Raw genomic sequence first — 15,148 nt, 5'->3', positions numbered from 1 at the left:
CCTGGGGGTGCTGCACCGCTGAGCTACACCCCCAGGTGCTTTCCTATATTTTATTTTGAGACAGGCTCTCACCAAGTTGTCCAGACTGGCCTCAAACTTGTGATCCTCCTGCCTCGGCCTCCTGAATCCCTGGGATCACAGTCACGTGCCTCCATGCCCAGCTTATATTCTCATTTAAACCTTTTTCCTTCATCAGTTTTTCTGTGCCAATTATTACCTTAGACACTGAAGAATATATAACAATTTTACTGATTGAGCATTTCATTACCTTCCATTGTGCTAAATGCTTTGTATGGATTATCTTTATCTGCAGAGCAACCCAGTGAGGGAGAGACTATCATTATCCCTGCTTTATGAATGTGGAAACATGCAGAAGAAGGTTAAGGAATAGATTCAAGGTCACACTTCCAATGAGCGCTAATGTTGGGGTATTATTGAACGGGGTTTCTACCTTGGAGGGCTGAGGGTGAAAGTGTCACCTACACACAGACTCTGGGGACTCACTTGAGGTGGTGGTGAAGCAAAATCCGTTTATTGAGCACCGAGCTTTTGGTTACATAGACTCTGCAGCTGCTTATGTGAGGGGAGGCTCCTGCATCAACCAATGAAAAGGTCATTAACTCCGCCTATCGCGGATGTTCCCAAGGCTGCAGGCAAGCATCACAAGTCCCCTGGATGGCACTCCAGTCCAGCCTGAATGGTGGGCCATTCACCATTGCCTCAGTGACTGCTGCCGGGTATGCCTGTGAGACGTTACCTACAGGGTACGAACCCAGGAGTCTCACGCTCTTAGACACCTCACCACACCACACTGCTTCAGAAACAAGTAAATCCCACTGGGCACGGTGGCATACTCCTGTAATCCCAGCACCTCAGGAGGCTGAGGCAGGAGGATCACAAGTTCAAAGCCAGCCTCAGCAACCTAGTAAGGCCCTAAGCAACTCAGCAAGACCCTGTGTCTAAATAAAATATAAAAAAGGGCTGGGGATGTGGCTCAATGGTTGAGTGTCCCTGGGTTCAATCCCTGGAAAGGAAGGGAGGGAGGGAAAGAAAGAGAAAGAGAGGGGAGAGACAGAGAGGAAGAGAAAGAGAGAGAAAGAAAGAAGTCCTGGTATGTACTCTCAGAAAGCTTGAGAGATACAGTGAGAACATCCTGGGATACTAGTGCTTGCTGAGAGGTGCAGAAAGAAATGAAATGATATTTGATTTCTAGTTGAGCATCTTGATCAAATACCACTGCAGGGAGACCCCATTTGGATACCTGTGCAGTGATTATTCACCATGACTTCTTATTTTAAAAGAAAAAATTGGCCAGGGCTGGTGGTATGTGCCTGTAGTCCAGCTACCTGGGAGGCTGAGGCAGGAGGATCACCTGAGTTCTCACTAGGCAACATAGTGAGAACTTGTCTCAAAAAACGAAGAGCTGGAGCTGGGGATGTAGCTCATTGGTAGGGCTTGGCTTGCATGCCCAAGGCCCTGGGTTCAATCCCCAGCACCAAAACACAAAAATAAAAAGAAGCAGAAGAATTCTTCTCTTTCAAGTATTTGTTGGGTGTAACGATCTCATATAATCTAGGAGAAAAATTTGCCTACATATTGGTAAAAATATATATTTATATATGTGTGCGTGTGTGGGGGGGTTTGTTTTTTTGTTTGGGGGTTTTTTTTTGCTTTAGCTCTGTTTTCTTGGTTTTATTTCACACCATTTTGCATCTTCATAGTTTGTTTAGTAGTAGGTTTGCTTTTAGCCAGACTTGACAGTGGCAGATTCCTCTACTGGGCCCCATGACATCCCTTAAGGCATATTCAGAGGTGGAGAAAAAATAAATGTTGCTGTAAGTGTGCTGAGGCAGGAGAAAGAATTTCCCTGAAGGATGCCCTACGTGTGTGGGGCTGCACAGAGGCACCAGGATAGTTTGTTACCTCAAAATACAGACGTGGCAGAAAGGTTCAGCACTGCCCAAAGGAGGGCTGTCAGAAAGAGGAGAAAATAGTGTCTTTATAATTTCCCAAGATGTGCAAATTGGCCAGAAACACTGGTCCACATAAAAAACAATGTCACAGAAAGAAGTCCCGTGTGCTTGCCTTTCTTTTAAAGTTGCTACTAAGGGCTGCAGGTGACAATAAGTGGCAGAGGACTCGCCAGCACCTGCGAGGCTCTGGGTTTGACCAAACCCAGATCTCAGCCCCCCACACACCAAAGCAATGACGCTCAAGGCTTCTGTGCAGTCTGTCTGTCATCTCGCCAGGTCCTCTGAACCAGGATAAGTAGATGTAAGTGATCTCCCCTGCTGTTGGCCTGCTCGCCTTGCTTGAAGAATCCCGAAGTTGCCCATAATCCCAGCCACTCCACTCGGGAGGCTGAAACAGGAAGATCACAAGTTCAAGGCCAACATGAGCAACTTAGACCCTGTCTCAAAATAAAAATACAAAATGGGCTGCCCAGCCAGGTGCAGTGGTACACACCTGTAATCCCAGAGGCTGGGGAGGCTGAGGCAGAGGATCACAGGTTCAAAGCCAGCCTCAGCAAAAGCGAGGTGCTAAGCAACTCAGGGAGACCCTGTCTCTAAATATAATACAAAATAGGGCTGAGGTGTGGCTCAGTGGTTGAGGGCCCCTGAGTCCAATCCCTGGTACACCCACCACCACCAAATAGTGGGCTGTTGAAGTAGCTCAGTGGTAGAGCAACCTGTGTTCAATCCCTAGTATCTCACACACACACACACACACACACACACACACACACGGAGCATCCTGAGGTGAAGGGGCTGGGAAGGTAGCTGGGCGGCAGAGCACTAGCCTGGCACTTGGAGGCTCTGGCTGTGAGTGTGAGAATTTGAAGACAGGAGACAGTGGAAACTTGTTCGCTGTGACTTAGAGACCCTGGGTCATTGCCAGTCATTTTGGCCAGTCTCCACCTGTTAGAACAGTGCTGCCCCTCCCAGCAGTGGCATCTTCCCTCGCCCTTAAAGATGACAGTACGTCCCATGCGGGCTGTGAGTACGCAGGGACCATGTGTGCAGAGTCCCAGGCCCCCTAACACACAGGCTCAGGAGTGCCCATCCACCCGGAGCCTTTGCTCTGGTCACGTGGCCTCCCTGGGTGGTATCCCTTCTGTCTGAGCGAGACCCACCTCTGGTGTGTGTGCCCGCTCTGTTCTAGAATTCTCCGTGGGTTTCCCTCTACTGACGCTGTTCCATCTTGCTTTAAATGGTAGTGTGATAAGACGGTGTGCGGAAACTGCCTCTAGACAGCCTGCTGTTCTTCTGCTGTTTCCTCAGCTGTCACTTAACTCTTGTGCTTGTGTGAATTGAGTGGACTATGTGATGTCTGAGGTTCCTCTCGCCTCCACTTGGGACACTCCAAGTGGCACACACTGCCCGCAGGTAGATTAACTTAGTCTGCCCAGCAACTCCAAAGCACTCAGTTTGGGATCCTGCCGTTTACCCAGAGTTCCATTCTAGGGGAATTCACTCACCTAGAAAGAATCACAAAAGTGCCCCAGAATTTCAAGATGCCCATGGAAACGTAGTGAAAGCCAAAAGCAACATTTTCTTTTTTTTGGTTTTTTTTTTTTATTTTTTGAGGAGCTGGGCATCAAACCCAGGGCCTCCCTAGGCACATGCGAGGTGGCGGGATGACCCAGTTTCCACTGGCCCTGCTCTGCCCAGCTCTCCTGACGCTGGGCTACCTTGGTGAACGAGAAAGATTTTTGCCTTCAGGAGGCCTCTGTTCTGGAAGGAAAGACAGGTGGTGAATAGTCACCAGAGAAAGGTGGCACCTGTGCTACGCTACGTTAGAAGGCAGCGGGGGTAGAGCTCCTGCCTAGCACCTGCACGGGCCCAGGTGCCACACCCAGCACCCCAAAAGAAGACAGTAAGCCCGCGCGGCGCGGGAGGCAGAGGCAGGGTCACGAGTTCAAGGCCAGCTGGGTCACAAGTTCAAGTTCTGGGCAACTTTGTGAGACCCTGTCTCAAAAAGGCTGGAGAGGTAGCCCGGTGTCACAGCACCTCTAGGTTCAATTCCCAGTACTGCAAAAAACAAAGCACAGTGTGGAGCGATTCGTGTGACAGCGGAAGCAAGCAGGGCCAGCGCGAGAGGAGTGCTGCTTCACACCTGCGCCAAGGCAGCCGGGGCTAAGCTGGCTCCACCAGCGAGGGGCGCAGCCAGTGCCAGGCCCAGGCAGGAGGAAGGGCCCGGGCCCAGCAGGCTGCAGTCCGTGAGGAGAGGCCGAGGGCAGAGGGGCCCAGGAACCACGTCACAGTGGCTTCTGTTGGCCTGTTTGTGGATTGTGGGTTTTATTCTGAGTAAAATGAGTAAGTCTTCGCAGGGTTTGGACAGAAGAGCATCGTGTTCTGTTTTTATGATTTAGATGGAACCACCCAGTAACTATGTTAAGAATAGACTGACTGTCAGAGCCAGGCAGCATGTCCACGCCCGTAATCCCAGCTACCACGGGGCAGAGACAGAAGGATCACAAGTTCAAGGCCAGCCTGGGCAACTTAGCAAAACCCTGTCTCAAAATAAACAACAAAGGGCTTCCATGCATATGAGTTTGTCAGGATGAACCCAACTACTATGTAGATATAAAGCTATTATTTAAAAAAGAAAAATAATAATTAAAAAAATGTAAACACTGGGATGTGACTCAGTGGTAGAGCACCCCTGGGTGCAATCCCCAGAACAAAAAAGAAAAGAGAAAAGCAGGCAAAACGGAAAGACAATTTAGGACATTAACTTAGCCACCTGCAAGAGACAGGATGACTCAGGGGAATAATAAAAGTGAGAAGATTGAAAAAAAAAGAATTCTGGCCACACTCTGAAGAGAGAACCACCAGGACTTGCTGACAGATTGGAAGTGGGGTGTGAGAAACTGGAGAAGTGGAAGATGTCTCCTCAGACGTGTGGCCCGAGTAATAGGAATGGAGCCACCGACTGAAATGACAGAGGCGTGGGCCGAACAGTTGTGGGAGGAGACCAGAAGTTATGTTTTGAAGCTCTAGAGTCCATTAGTCATCCAGATAAAAATGTTCACTTGTTGGCCATTAACCTCTTTTTTATTTTATTTATTTTTTTAGTTGTAGATGGTCACAATACCTTTACTTTATTTATTTATTTTTATGCAGGGCTGAGGATCGATCTCAGTGCCTCACACATACTAGGCAAGCTACAACCCCAGCCCCAGCCATTAATCTTTCCTGTGTCTCCAGTGTTCAGCAGAATGACTAGCCTTCCAGATATATTGGTTGAATGGAAGAACCAGAGAAATTATTCAAGTATTAAGTAAAATAAGATCAAATGACCCCACTTTATTTTATGTTTACTGTATAGACACAGAACAATGACAGATACCAAAATATTAACCAAGGTCAAATGGGATGTGGGTTTTCAAGTGATCTTAATTTAATTTTCCAAGGAGCTGTATTTTACTAATACCTTCCTTTGTATAAAAGGGAGGCATGTTCCCAAGGCTTAGAGGACTGTGATTTTCTTCTATCCTATTGATAAATCGTAAGTTTGTTTTTTATCATGCTGAGTTGTTGGACACTGAGGTTGTTATGCGTAGGAACATGGTGTACAGATTGCTGTTTTTCCATTTAAAGAATTTTCTCGTGATCTCTCAAAATTAGAAGTAAAAGATAGATGTGCTGCTTCTTAAATATTACCATATTGATCTGCAGAAAACTGACCAAGCTGGAATTTCAATAGTGAAAATACTAGCCAGTCTGTTAGAACAGTATTCTCCACTGCTGGGCAGTGGTGCACATCTGTAATCCCAGCTCCTTGGGAGGATCACAAGCAAGGCCAACCTGGGCAACTTAGTGAGGCCCTGGCAACTTAGCAAGTCCCTGTCTTAAAATAAAAAGGGCTGGGGATGTGGCTCAGGGGTAGAGCACCCCTGGGTTCAATCCCCATACTGAGGAAGGAAGGAAAGGAACAGGGAGGAAATTCTTTCCTACTAGGTCAGTTTTAATTTCACACCAAAAACGTGCTTATTGGCATTTCTCCCGGCTGCCGTGGGGCGCACAAAGCCTGAACAGAGATTTTCCATACTTTGCAGGAGTGGGGATCGGCGTGGTCCATGCCGGGTATGAGAGACGCCTGGCCCACCACCTGGGAGCACACAGCACACCCTCTATCCTAGGAATCATAAACGGGAAAATCTCCTTCTTCCACAATGCGGTCGTTCGTGAGAACCTCCGGCAGTTCGTAGAGAGCCTTCTTCCAGGGAACTTGGTGGAGAAGGTGAGTACCTGGCAAGAACACGCAGGAAGTGGTTTACCAGATGCCTGGGCTGCAGGCTGCCCACAAGTCTACCTGTGATGCTCTGGACCCCAGTTTCATTTCGAACCAGGCAAGACATGTATTAATTGATCACTTAAAATGAATCACTTAAATGAAGTCCGTAGGAGACTGAAAATTGAAACAGATGAAGTACAGAGACTGAACAAATTCATTCATGTTAAGAACCATCTCCCAGATTGTATCTTGTTATAGGAATCTGAGCCAACTTGTCTATTTTCTAGTCAGTCAACAACAACAAAAAAAAACAAAACAAAAAATTGGATCACATAGTAGTCTGTGTGCAAAAGTATTTGTCTTGGGAAAATATTCAGATTACGTTTGGTCAGGCATTGAATGTTCATATATGTAGAAAACACCAGATTCCATGAACTCAGTATTTTTGGAACTCTGAAAACTGATAATGGTGCAACAATATAGATGAAATTCGTGAAGAAAACTTGAGCTAAAGAAGTCAGACACAGAGTTCTTACTAGTTTTTGATTTGCATATTTAAGCACCTTAATTTTTTTCCAAGTATCTTATGATAGGGAGCAAAGCAACTAGGAAAAGGCTTTTATTATGTTTTAAGTAATTCATTCTTTTAACAATACCAGAGAGTAATCATAAACATTTCCACAATGTTTTTACGAGGACTGTTCATTAACGGTCCTGCCAGGGCCATTATCCGCAGAAGAAATGTTTGTTGGAGTTGGCCTAAAAGGTCAGAGTGCGTCATAGGCTCCTAAAACGATGAGAGGTGACATCTCTTCTGTGCCAGATGTAGAATAACTAAGTGCTGAGGACACTTTCTGAGCAGCTCCCGGGCTGGAGGGGGATGAGCTGTCCTAAGATTGGAAAAAGCTTCCTGACAGAAGTGGTACCTGTAGTGAGTTTGGCTGGTGAGGTGAGGAAAGGAGGGAGCGAGCTGCAGGCAGCCAGGCTTGAAGACACAGGTTGCTTTGTGGAAGTCCTTGGTGAGGGGTTCGAGGGGACCTCCAGCCCCTTTAAGGAACCTGGGCCTCAGCCTATAGGTGATGGAACCATTGTAATAGTTTCAGCATGGTGCGCAGCAGATTTGGCGTTTATGTGGATATTCTGGAGGCAGCATTGGAGAAACTTTTTCAAACTACTATGAAAAAATATCTTGTTAGAAATGTAACTGATGTTTGTAATTTGTTCTCTCAGTTGGACTATTTTAAGACATAAATGAAAAAGGTAATAATTCAGATGTGAAATTTCTAAATGAAATTACGTGATATGCAGTGGGATGGGCTACCTTATTTTTATTTACGCCATTTAAAAATGGCAAGTATCAGCCAGGCCTGGTGGTGCACACCTGTAATCCCAGCAGCTCGGGAGGCTGAGGTAGGAGGATTGTGAGTTCAAAGCCAGTTTCAGCAAAAGCGAGGCACTAAGCAACTCAGTGAGACCCTGTCTCTGAATAAATACAAAACAGAACTGGGGATGTGGCTCACAGTTGAGTGCCCCTGAGTCCAATCCCTGGTACCCACCCCCAAAATAAATAAATAAGGGCAAGTATCAGATACCTTTGGCTTACTAGATCAAGAAGTGCACTCTCAGGGGCCAGTAGCAGAGCACAGGCTTGCTCATTAGCATGCATGAGACCCTGGTTCAATCCCCACCACCAGGGGGGGAAAAAGTGCATTCTACAATTAAGCAAGAACCAGCTGGGTGCAGGGGTGCATGCCCATAATCCCAGCAACCCCAGAGACTGAGGCTGAGGATCAGAAGTTTGAGGCCAGCCAGGGCAACTTAGCGAGATCCAGTCTCAAAATAAAAAATGGAAGAGCTGAGGGTGTTGCTTAGGGTTGAGCACCCCAGGTTCACTCTGCAGTACAAGGGGGAAGAAAAACGTGGTCTGCACTTGCCATGTTTCACAATCTTGTACACATCTGGCCTTTTTATTTATCTTGTGACTGGAGTATAATAAAGTTGCTAATTGAATATTGAAACTGACATTCTCTTTTCAATTTAAGGTTACAAATAAAAATTACGTCAGATTCCTCTCTGGCTGGCAGCAAGAGAATAAGCCTCACGTCCTCCTGTTCGACCAGGGCCCTGTTGTGCCGCTGCTGTACAAGGTACTTTATGTCCTGGCAAGAAGTCCTCATGTTTTAGGTGGAAAGTAATCTCTGGGTTGGAACTTACAACCTGGCTTTCTTGTAAGTACAGGTGAAGTCCACTTCACTTCTGACCTCACGTGATGGGTCCCTGTCTGACCTCGCATGATGGGTCCCTGTGCAAACGCAGCGCAGTACTAAAAATACTATTTGAAATTACCATCAGGCCATGTGTATCAGGTAGATAGGGGACAAATCAGATGTGTCAAGGCTTGCCCCCCCACCTCATCATGCATATTTTAATATTCCAAAATCTGAAAAACATCCCAACCACTCTGGCCCCAGGCCTTTCAGACAAGGCACGCTCAGCCTCTGCTGGCTAGTTGCGTGAGAAATGTGTGAAGACCAGCAACATCTCTTCACAGTGCATGTCCAGCACCTCGTGGTGCTGCTACTGAGGACCCCGGCTCCCAGAAGAGTCTAGTGTTGGGAATGTTATCCATTCCCCAGAGACCAAGATGTGGAGGTTCACGTGGCCATGCAGCCTGCCCTGGTCTCACGGTGACCTGGAGTGCAGTCCCCACCGAAGCCGCGGACCTGCCCTCTGTGACGCCCCGTATACACTTCCAGGCCACCTCTTGTCATCACTGTGATCTGAGTGACCATTGCCACAGTCATTGCCTTCTGACATGTTTTCCGAAACATTCCAGCCTTGGATCTAGTACAGATCTGAATAAAATGATTATTTTACTTCATCTGTGGAAAAAAATAGCTGTGCTTACCTTTATTGGCACACTGTTATGCTGGAGCGCCATGGAATTCTGGAGGTGTGGGAGGATGTAAGAGACCTGGTGGGGGGTGCATCTCCACCCACTGATGTGAACAGGACACTTCATGTGTACCTTGGGGGGCATGTTATGAATTTCATTTTCTTCTTCTCTATTATGCTCTCACAGTTGACTGCTTTTGCATACAAAGATTATCTGTCGTTTGGATATGTATATGTCGGTTTGAGAGGGGCAGAGGAGATGACCAGGCAGTACAACATCAACGTGTACGCCCCCACCATCCTGATCTTCAAAGAGCACATAAACAAGCCTGCTGACATGATCCAGGTACGTGAGAATCACCATGTTCAAGATGGCCTTCACGTTTAGCTGCGCCTCGCCACACCTGTAATCCCAGTGACTCAGGAAGCTAAGGCAGGAGGATCGCAAATTCAAGGCCAGCCTCCACAGCTTAGCAAGACCCTGTCTCAAAAAAAAAAAAAAAAAAAAAAAAAAAATGGCTGGGGCTGTAACTCAGAGGTAAAGCCACCCCTGCATTCAATCCCCATTATTAAAATAATTGCACACTAGTGTCACACTAGTAGCGCCGGTTGTTGCCTATACTCTTAAGTATTAGGCTTTCATTGCTATATTGCATTTTTGGCCACATTATAATTTACTGATTCATTCTTCTGTCGAAGGCCACTTGCGGGCTTTGAGGAGCGGTGTTGCCATGAGTATCATTACCCTGCTGCACCTGGGTTCAACAGGACAGCAGTTTCAGAATGTGGCTCACAGCCCTGGGAGTGCCAAAGACCCTTTAAGAGGACATCTGTGAGACCAAAGCTGTCCTCATGACAACACCAAGACTAAGACGTAATTTACCTTCTTCACTGTGATGACGTTTGCACTGAGGTTGGTGCAAACACAGCAGGGGTTGAAGCTGCCAGCACCTGTGTGGGAGCAGGGCGGAGCACCAGGCTGCCCGTCACCACTGTGTGCTTCACTCCAGGCCTCACGGAAACAGACAGAAACCGCATTGCCCCTGAGTCTGGTGAAGCACCTAGACTCTGGTCCACATCTGGTTACGTTTAGTCTTCTGCGTGATGTAACAGGAAGCATGCGCACAGCCCTGCTGCTGCGTACAGCAGTTCAAAGGCGGTCTTGTGGACAGGTACTCGACTCGGAAGTTTTGAATTAAAAGCATAAATGACAGACAACTATGGTTATTTAGACTCAGGTCTTCAATAAACATTTTTGCAAAAACGAGGGCAGTGAGGTTGGCACTTTGAGAAAACAGCTGATGGTGTCTGTTGCCAGTGATGAAATTCAGACTTCCGAGAAAATTAGAAGTTCAAAAAATTTTCATTGACCTGTTGGCAACTCCTCGACACTTCCTGATGAAATTGATTTTTTCAGGAGGTATAATTAACCATGTCAGCCAGTACTGAAGGTCAGTGAATGAATGTTCCAAATGGCCAGCTCACGATATTTCAGAATCATGGGTTACAAACTAGAAGATGAAAAAATATCCATTCTAAGCAAAAGGTAACTGATGAATCTAAACTATCCAGAGTTTATTGTATCAACACAGCAACTCACCCTTAAGAAACTACTATTTATTGAGTTTTGATGTAGCAAAGAATAGCCACAGTTACCCAAAAACAACCCTCCCTTTTCCAGCTGTGTTATTTGTGGTGAGTGGAGTTTCAGCCCTGACCGTTGGTGGGATGGCAGATGTTGCAGCCAGATTGCCCTCACATCCATGGCGGGATTTGAGTCAAATAAGCTTTGCACACCTGTAATCCCAGTGACCCTAGAGGTTGAGGCAGGAGGATCACAAGTTCAAGGCCAGCCTTGGCAACTCAGCAAGACCCTGTCTAAAAATAAACTAGAAAGTGCTGGAGATGTGGCTCAGTGATAGAGCACCTGAGGTTCAATCCCCAATGCCCCCAAAACAAAAAAGTTATGAAATTTTAGAAAGAACTGGGGATGTAGCTTAGTGATAGTTTCCCTGGTTTAATATCTCTCACACACAAAAAAAAACATTCTGGTCAGAGGCAGGACAAATGTGGAAGTAGATTTGAGAATCATATCCTCTCACTTTGTTTTGGCATCTGGGGGAGGTTTTTTGGGTTTTTTTTTTTTTTTATCTTTCAAAAGTATCTTGGCTATTTTTAGTCCTTTGTACTTTTAGATATATATTTTTAAAATTCTATCCATTGAGTTATGTCAAAACAAACAAAGCAAAAAAAAAATAATCTGGGGTTTTGAGAGTGTACTGATTCTTTAAATCAGTTTGGACAGAATCAGTTTGGGGAGTTTGTACTGATTCTTTTAATCAGTTAGACGCCTTTACAAATCTGAGCCTTCCAGCCTGCAAACATGATGACTGTTCTATTTGCTTAGGTAGTTTGTGTATGTCTCCATAAGGTGTTGTAATTTTCCTTCTAAAGAAATTTTTTTCTCAGCTTATTTCTAGGCACCTCATTTTCATACTACTAGAAAGGAATCTTTTTTATTCCATTTTCTGTTTGCTGGCATAAAGCATACAGTTGATTTTTAAATATTGAGTCTGCATCATCCATCACCCTTGCCAAACTCTTCTGGTTTCCGTAATTGATCTGTGTCATCTTTGGGGTTTACTGAGTACACAGCTACCATCTGAGATGAGTGACACTTTGCTGCTGCTTCCACCCATTTTCTTTCTTTTCCACCTCTGCCTTCCGCTGAGCTCTAGGGGAGAAGTGGAACGACAGGAGGGGTGTCCTTGTTTGAGCTCAAAGCTGAGGGAGGGCTTTCGGCTGTTCCCCAGTGAGTACTTTTTTTTTTTTTTTTTTAGGTGCTGGGGATCAAACCCAGGGCCTTGTGCTTACAAGGCAAGCACTCTACTGACTGAGCTATCTCCCCAGCCCCGCCAATGAGTACTTTTCAGAGGGCTTTTCAGGGATGCCTTTATCAGATTCAAGAAGTTCCCTCTGTCCAAGTGCAGTGGCGTGTGCCTGTAATCCCAGTGACTTAGGAGGCTGCAGGAGAACCAAGAGTTCAAAGCCAGCCTCAGCAAAAGCAAAGCGCTAAGCAACTCAGTGAGACCCTGTCTCTAAATAAAATAAAAAATAGGACTGGGGATGTGACTCAGTGGTCCAGTGCCCCTGAGTTCAATCCCCGGTACCAAAAAATAGAAAAGAAGTACCCTCCATTCCTTAGTGACTGAGCTTTACCATGAATGCTGTGGATTCTTTCTTATGCTTTGTTTCACATTTGTTAGATCCTGCACTGACTTTGAACTCCTGGGCTCAAGCCATCTTCCTGCCTCAACCTCCCAAGTAGTAATTTTGATAAATAGTATTTTTCTTGGTTGTTCAAATGCTAAACATATTCTAATATCTGATAGCCTGCTTCTTAGGTCAATGGCTTATTCAAAGTGTGTTTCTTAATTTCCAAACATAAAAATAGATGCTTGCATTTCTGACTTATATTCATTTGAAGTTTTATTCTGTGCATACCACCCTGAACACACCCGAGTCTTCTATTAAGGTTTAGTTAATCACATTGTGTTCAGTGAACCTGCTATGATTTCAGTCCTTTGAAATGTATAAAACAGTCCTCATATGATTTTTTTTTTTTTTTTTTTTTTTTTTTGGTATCAGGGATCCAACCCAGGAGCACTTAGCCACTGAGCCACATCCCCAACCCTTTTTGTTTTTATTTCGAGACAGAGTTTCACTGAGTTGCTTAGGGCCTTGCTAAGTTGCTGAGGCTGGCTTTGAACTTGAGATCCTCCTGCCTCAACCTGCCAAGCTGGGATTACAGGTGTGCAGGCATGGTCTGTCTTTTATGTGAAATAATATTGTTACTTGGGAGTTCATTTGTAATTGTCCAGCTTGCTACAGATCCTGAATGGAAATATATTTGCCTAAAATTCAAAGTGACTGACTAAATTGTCAGCACGAAACAATATACAGAAGTTCTCTGTGCAAGAGCTCTTGACTTTTCCTTTGACCTGAAGGGCGACATCATTCCTCCCACCCTGCACGGTTGCTCTAGGTCACCGCATTCATTTGCTCAAACAGGTCCGTCCTTCCTTGGTTTTATTACGTTAGCCAGGTCACTGTGTTCATATTAGGCTCGTGAATAAAGCCTGCTTGCAGTGAGAAAACTGAACCCACTTGCTTCTTGTTTCCCCCCCAGGCTCGAGGTCTGAAGAAGCAGGTCATCGAAGACTTCATCACCCAGAACAAGTACCTGTTGGCCACCAGGCTCACCAGCCAGAAGTTGTTCCATGAGCTCTGCCCGGTGAAACGGTCTCACCGACAGAGGAAGTAAGGGAGGCTGAGGCTTCACTGGTCATTTGCATTTACTGCAGGGAAACCAAGCACCCATCCGGTGACAGGATCTAGTCTTCGCTGTTAATTAGCAGCTGGGATGCTGGGTGTATTTATCCAGGGTACCTTAGGACCAAATTTGGAGTCATGCCAGCCTGGCCTTGGGGGCAGAGCATGCCGAGATCGAACACCTTAGCTGGAACCTGAGAGACGAGCCTACATTAGCAGGTGTCGGGGAGGCAGGGTCCCTTAGTGAAGCATGAGAATGACAGTCACTCTCCCTACTACAGCATGCCATGCAGGGTGGGTCTCTGGAGGTCTGGACAACAGTTAAGTCATGGGGAAGGTGGGGGCAGAGGGAATGCTATAGTAATCAGCCAGTGATTCCAGTAAAGAATGTGGAATGTGATTAGAATATCACAGATTGTATTAGAATATAATCACATTCCAGATTCTAGAAAATCTAAAAAGTCTGGAAATGCAGGGAAATGTCTCTTACACCTTTTTGAGATTGATGAATCAGTAGGATTTTAAATTTAGGGTTATTTCATCTGTAGAAGGTATCTAGATACCTTTGATCATATTATTTGAAAATATTGTTTAAAATAAAAAATTCCAGGGCTGGGGAAATAGCTCAGTTGGTAGAGTGCTTGCCTTGCAAGCACAAGGCCCTGGATTCAATCCCCAGCACCGTAAAAATAAATAAATAAATAAATAATTCCCCTGTTTTTTCAGACTTTTCCAACTCCTTTATAGTCTAAAAGAAAAAAGTAAAAAAAAAAAAAAAAAAAAAAAAAAAGACATTAATTGGATTTTTAAAAAGCGTGTCCTGAACTATAAGGATTGCTGTTTACATACAATTTATCCAAACTCACACGCTCCTGACTGCTCTACCGTGGCCACCCTGCGGCAGGCACCAGCGTCTCCCATGGTGGCCTCCTGCCTAGTCTCTGCTCCCCTTCTGTCCTCCCCTCCAGCCAGTTGTCCACACACCAGTCAGTGATCTTAAAAACCCAAATCCAGTCCCATCGCTCTCCACCTTGGGGTCTCCGTGCTGTGGTTCTCTGTGCCTGGGATGTCTGGCCTCCTTTCCTCTCTTGGCACACTTCCCCCAGGCCTCGGCATGAATGTTACCCTCTCAGGTGCCATTTCCCTCACCAATCTATGACCTACGCCTCTCTGGATCCCTTTCTCCTCATTTTTCCCAGTGCGCTGGTTGTTAACTTGTTCCCGCTGTTTGTGTGTTGTCTGTCCTCCCCACTGGAACATGAGCTCTGGGGCAGGAAGTCGTCTGTCTTACCTGGCGTGTAGCAGGTCTCAGTCACTGTTCGGGAGAATCAACGACTAGGCTTACACGGAACCTTGCAAAAGTTCTGTCCTAAGATCGATTCAACTAGTCTAACCCTTGGTAATAGAACTAGGACAGATGGCTTCCCTGAAAGGACCTTCGGCATGAAGGATGGAGTCACCATTGCCTAAAAGAAATTCCTAGATGTCATGGAGTCAGATTTGGGCAGAACATGATCGGTCTGGAAAAGGAACAGGTCATTACAGACTTGAAACTCTCTTCTCGGAGATGTCAGCTCTCAGGCTGGGCACGGCGATGTGAGCCTGTGATCCCGGCTCCTTGGGAGACTGAGGCAGAAGAGTTACCAGTTCAAGTCCACCCTGGGCAACCTAGCAAGGCCCC

General features: G+C 45.9%; 1 protein-coding gene across 2 annotated transcripts in view; it reads left to right on the top strand.

Annotated features, from left to right (window-relative positions):
- Dnajc16 (DnaJ heat shock protein family (Hsp40) member C16) overlaps positions 1 to 15,148 on the top strand; it is a 36,772-nt gene that overhangs the window by 12,182 nt on the left and 9,442 nt on the right. For both annotated transcript variants that reach the window (XM_047540046.1, XM_047540035.1), the window contains 4 exons: positions 6,062 to 6,246; positions 8,283 to 8,387; positions 9,323 to 9,481; positions 13,325 to 13,455. In XM_047540046.1, the coding sequence (XP_047396002.1) occupies positions 9,395 to 9,481; positions 13,325 to 13,455 (218 nt within the window). In that variant the 5' untranslated portion in view covers positions 6,062 to 6,246; positions 8,283 to 8,387; positions 9,323 to 9,394. The remainder of the gene's footprint in view (positions 1 to 6,061; positions 6,247 to 8,282; positions 8,388 to 9,322; positions 9,482 to 13,324; positions 13,456 to 15,148) is intronic.

Source organism: Sciurus carolinensis, chromosome 1 (assembly GCF_902686445.1).
Source record: "Sciurus carolinensis chromosome 1, mSciCar1.2, whole genome shotgun sequence".
NCBI lineage: Eukaryota > Metazoa > Chordata > Mammalia > Rodentia > Sciuridae > Sciurus > Sciurus carolinensis.
Note: the sequence above shows the minus strand (reverse complement) of the source record. Positions and strands in the feature narration are given on the sequence as shown.